The sequence below is a fragment of the Nycticebus coucang genome, chromosome 21 (genome assembly GCF_027406575.1).
Source record: "Nycticebus coucang isolate mNycCou1 chromosome 21, mNycCou1.pri, whole genome shotgun sequence".
Lineage (NCBI taxonomy): Eukaryota > Metazoa > Chordata > Mammalia > Primates > Lorisidae > Nycticebus > Nycticebus coucang.
The window spans coordinates 36286254-36291002 of NC_069800.1; the positions used below are offsets into that span (position 1 = coordinate 36286254).

The following is a 4749-nucleotide window of genomic DNA, read 5'->3' on the forward strand; positions in this document are numbered from 1 at the left end:
TGACACGTGGCAGGAACACACACATTTCTGAATAAGTGGCTCAATCAGCCACCATAAAGAAGGGGATGATCACTGTTAGGGATTTCATGCTTGCTGTGGGCAGGCACTGGCTAACCCCTTCACGTACATTACATTAGGTTCATAGGATCTTTGAGACACAGGTGCTATTAGTGTTGCTTTCCTATGGGACGGGGGCAGATTAATCTGAGTTGATCCAACTGGGAGATTCATACGCATGCATGAGCGGCTGTACAGCCCCTGTTGGCTTAACCTGTGAGGTCGGGGAAAGGACTGGGGAACTTAGCCTTTCCTAAGAGAGTGACTCAGCACCTGTCCAGGCAGAATGGGAAGCACTGTTGGGTCTGGAAGAGAGCAGAGGGTAGAGAGGTGTGCTCAGAGAGCACTAGACCCAGTTGGGAGGTTCAAGTGTGGTCTTGGCCCCAGCCGCGGCACTAGCCACGACTCAGGGCCCAGCCCTTATTACGCTGAGCCCGGTCAGAAACCTCGAAACTGCTACATGAACAGAATGAATGTGGCATCAAGGAAGGAGGGTTTGCTTATTATCACTGTTGTGTTTGTTGTCTGGGAGCCAAGAAAAATCAGATCCTGGATATTTCTTTCAATGACCCGGCAAAGAAACCTGCAGAGGTGACAAGCAGACAGGTGGGGGTGCTCTTAGAAAGGAACCCGATGACACACAGACTCGGGTCCATATCCCAGCTCTGCCAAGTCACCTCACCTGCAGCTGAATCGCTGTGAGGATTAAAGGGGATGAGGAATATAAAGTGCTCGGTGCAGAGTGTGGCACAGCCCAGGGTAAGAAGTTAGTATTGATGACACCAGTGGCATTATCCTTCCAGGTCCCAAGTGGCACAGATTTTTTGAGGGGACTCACAGGTTTGGACAGTGGTGCCTGACAGCTGACCACTCAGCCTTTCCTTAGAAGGGTCTGTCGCTGATCAGTCTTGACTTCAGTGTGGTGTAGTAGAAAAATACCTCAAGCTACTCAGAAGGCCTGGATTCAGAGCCAGCCAGCGTAGCTTGCTGCTCTGTGACCGTGGCTGAGTCCTTCACTCCTTTCCCTCTTCTTCTCTTCTCAGACTGACCCTTCCAGGCTGTAGTGAGGCTCAAAACCATGCTGAAGGCACAGGCACAGGGCTCCTCTGTAGACAGGCTAGAAGGACAGTCGTCAGGTGCCAGCTGCCCCTCTCCCCCACAGCTCCTCCAGCCAGGCTCACCTGTAGCCTGCTGGCCAAATAGCAGCAGGGCCCCGACAGGCATCTGCCCTGAGTTGACTTAATGTTAGACTGGAGGATTGCGCCAGGGCCACAGCCACAGCCCCAACCTGCAGGCAGACTATAATTTGTGTGCTGTGTCACAATCCCAACTAAATGATTTTCATTCATTCATAGGTGGAGTCACCTGGCTACACAGGATGAAATTCCTGCTTGGCCACACTCCGCACCACAGACTCCAGGGAAGACAGAGCATGCGAATGTGGGCTTTAAAGAAGAGAAGCTAATTGATCACTTGTCTTTTTTCTCCCTCTAATTAAGGGATTTAGGGAAGATTTCACAACATGTGTAAAGGCATATCCAGCTCAGACTGTTTCCCAGCAAAAGAATCTTCTTTCCTGACATATTTCTCCTGACAGCTCCAAGGATGGGATTGTAGCCCTTCAAGAAGCCCAAGTTGAGCCTGGAGAGTGCTGGCTTTAACATTCATTTCTAGGTGTTTCTGTTTGAAGTCTATCTTCCCCCATTTCATATGAGCTCCAAGAAGGCAGGGACTTTTGTCCATCCAATTCCCTCCCTAGAGCTCAGCACTGTGCCTAGGGCACGTGGTGAACTCTCAGAATAATTGGGTTAAAGTGTATTAGAAGGACTAGAAAGTTCTTCCTCTTTGGAACTGAAAATCTGTCTCCCTAGAGCTTCTACTCACTGGCCCCCTCATTGAGACCACATTAAACAAGGCTGCTTCTTCCTTCATCCAACAGTGTTCTCCCAAAGTCTGGCAAACACCCCTTTGCTCCCCAAAGTCTTCTCTTTCTAGGTTAATCACCAGTTTCTTCAACCATTCCTGACAAATCATAATATGGAAGCTTCTCCCCACCCAGCTGACCCATGGGTCACAGTACTCCCTTCCTCTGAAAGCTTTAATGACTTCCCCTGGGCTCTTACACTCCCATCCCTCAGTTTGTCAGTTGAGGCCTTGCAGAATATGTTCAATCTTAATTGTGTTATTTTCAAATACTCTTACATGAACTCTCTTCTTCAGCAAACTGTGTTTAATCATTCTTCCTAGAGCCCAGCATGATTTTCCTGCCTGTTTGTAGAATGTGCCTGCCTGGCACACCGCCTTATTCCTTACATATCTGTGTCTCCCCATCACTGCGTCCCAGAGGACTTGTAATGAAACAAACAAGCCCAGGTTTAAGCCCCAGGACCATATTCTAACTGTATGAACCACCTTGGGCAAATCACTTAACATCGCTGGGTCTAAAGTTTCTTCTCTGAAAATTGATGATCATGGCACCCTGGCCATTGTTGTGTGGCATCATGAGATGACATAAGGAAAGGCTCCTTGTAAATGATGAAATGCATTGACTTCCCACCTCTCAGGTTTTTAAACATGCCCTGTGCCAGCCGTCAGATGCTATGATACCTGGTCCAGCTCTGTTAGTGCCATTTCAATGATTACCCTTAGAATGCAAGACACTTCAGGAGGGGAGAGTGCAGGTCATGTGGCTGGCCACCATTCCTAATGTTAAGCTCCATGCTAAGAGTTCCACACCTCCTTAGGAGACAGGTGTTACCGTTGTATCTTACACATAAGAAACCAGAGGCTTAGAGAGGCTAAGTAATTTGGCAAGGTGACATAGCTAATTAGTGGCAACAACGGGTCCTGAACCTAGGACTATTTCTGATGAGTCCTTCAGTTCAGCAAGGGAGGCTCACAGCTAGATCTTTCGTTTAGGAAACTTCTTACTGATTCTGGGAATGATGGTGTTAATAACAGACTGGGGCTGAACAGGATGGCAAGGGCTCTCAGGGACTATTATCAAAGCCTTGACTTTTATGTGTTTATGCCCAAATATTCCACTTCTGCCCAAACAAATAAAATGCCTGCTTGGGCAGCGCCTATGGCTCAAAGGAGTAGGGCGCTGGCCCCATATGCTGGAGGTGGCGGGTTCAAACCCAGCCCCGGACAAAAACTGCAAAAAAAAAAAAAGCCTGCTTGTATGAAGCATGGTGCACAGCATGAGACATTCAGCCTTCAATAGACAAGGAGCAGGAGGTTGTGGGGGCTGTGGCTGGCAGCTTCCACCGCAACTGTGGTGTATCATGGCCTCATGGTGACTCTCATGGTGACGAACGTGTTCTGGGGCTTCTGGGGCTTCGTCGGCTTCATTGTGCCTTGGTTCATCCCTATGGGTCCTAACCTGGGAGTCATCATCAGCATATTGGTGACCCGTTCAGTTTGCTGCTCTCTCTTTTGGCTGATTGCAATTTTGGCCCTGCTCAACCCTCTCTTTGGACCACAGTTAAAAGATGAGACCATCTGGTATTTGAAATATCGTTGGCCTTGAGGCAGAAGACACACTCCACAGTGCTCGGTCTTTGAGCTCATGAAAGGAAACTTCTTTCTAGAAGCAAAACCACCTCCTAAACCAGACTGTCTTCCTTGACTTGCCTATTTTGGGCATCAACTGCTTTAAACATTCACACTACATTTGAATATTACTCTGCAATGCAGTATTTTTTTCCTTTACTTTTTACACTTTAACGTATTATGTCCCTACTTGCCCTGTACTATGCCGACTCCACAAAGTGTTTCTGCACTCTTCTGACATAGAGCACGCTCTTCCTCGGAGAAATATGTTAGTCTCCCCTTGGAATATGTGTATGTGAAGCTGGCTCCTGCCTTCTCACAGCTTTGGAATCAGCAAAGAGTTTAAAAACTGCTGCAAGACAAGATTTCAGTGGGGCTGTTAGCAGGAGAGTGTGTTCAGAGTGAAGATCTGTCCAAACAGAATTACCCCAAAGGGTTTTCAGAATGAATTGCTTATTTCTGCCATATTTGGGAATAAATAATTTTTCTGCTTTATATGGAAAAAAATAGACAAGAAGCAAAGAAACTTGAAAGATGAGCTGAAAACAACTAAAAAGAGGTATATATCACTTGTAGAAAGAATTCAGAGGAGTGATGGATAGATGCTGATTATAGACAGAGGGCTGTTTAATGGGGAAGGGTATTTCAGGTAAACTCTGAAGGCAAAGACCACAGCCAGAGTCATCCAGGCCAGGAGGAATGCTGAGGGAGGAAGGGAGTCAGTCCAACTTCAGAAGATTGCAAATCAGTTTATCTGGAGAGCTCAGGGGAAGATGGGAAAGGGCTAGCTAGGTCTGGCCCCACCCTTACACCTGATGGGGACATCCTGAAGATGGAGCCTCCTTGGCCCACCATGTTGTGTAAGGCCTCTTGATGGGAGGATGCTTTATCTGCCAAGTTGTCACCCGGCCATTTGTGAACCTACAGCAGAGAAGAGAGAAGGAAAAAACAACAACAACAAACAAAAAACAGCCCCCAGTCTGTGGTTTCTGAGGCCACAACCTGGAAGGCCAGGGTAGGGATTGCAGAAAAGCACACCAGGGAACAGGGCTGACAAGGGGCAGGTCACTGACACTGTAGAAATTCCCCGAGAGGAAACAGACCAGAGAGCCACCCGGCCCAACCTCCAAACATGTG

The 4749-nt window shown here is 47.8% G+C and overlaps 1 protein-coding gene across 1 annotated transcript; it reads left to right on the forward strand.

Annotated features, from left to right (window-relative positions):
• The first annotated feature begins 235 nt into the window (after positions 1 to 235).
• On the forward strand, positions 236 to 3589 carry LOC128573501 (V-type proton ATPase subunit e 1-like). Its single transcript, XM_053573740.1, has 2 exons — positions 236 to 260; positions 3321 to 3589. Exons 1-2 carry the CDS (start codon positions 236 to 238, stop codon positions 3587 to 3589), a joined length of 294 nt encoding a protein of 97 aa, XP_053429715.1.
• The last annotated feature ends 1160 nt before the right edge of the window (positions 3590 to 4749 follow it).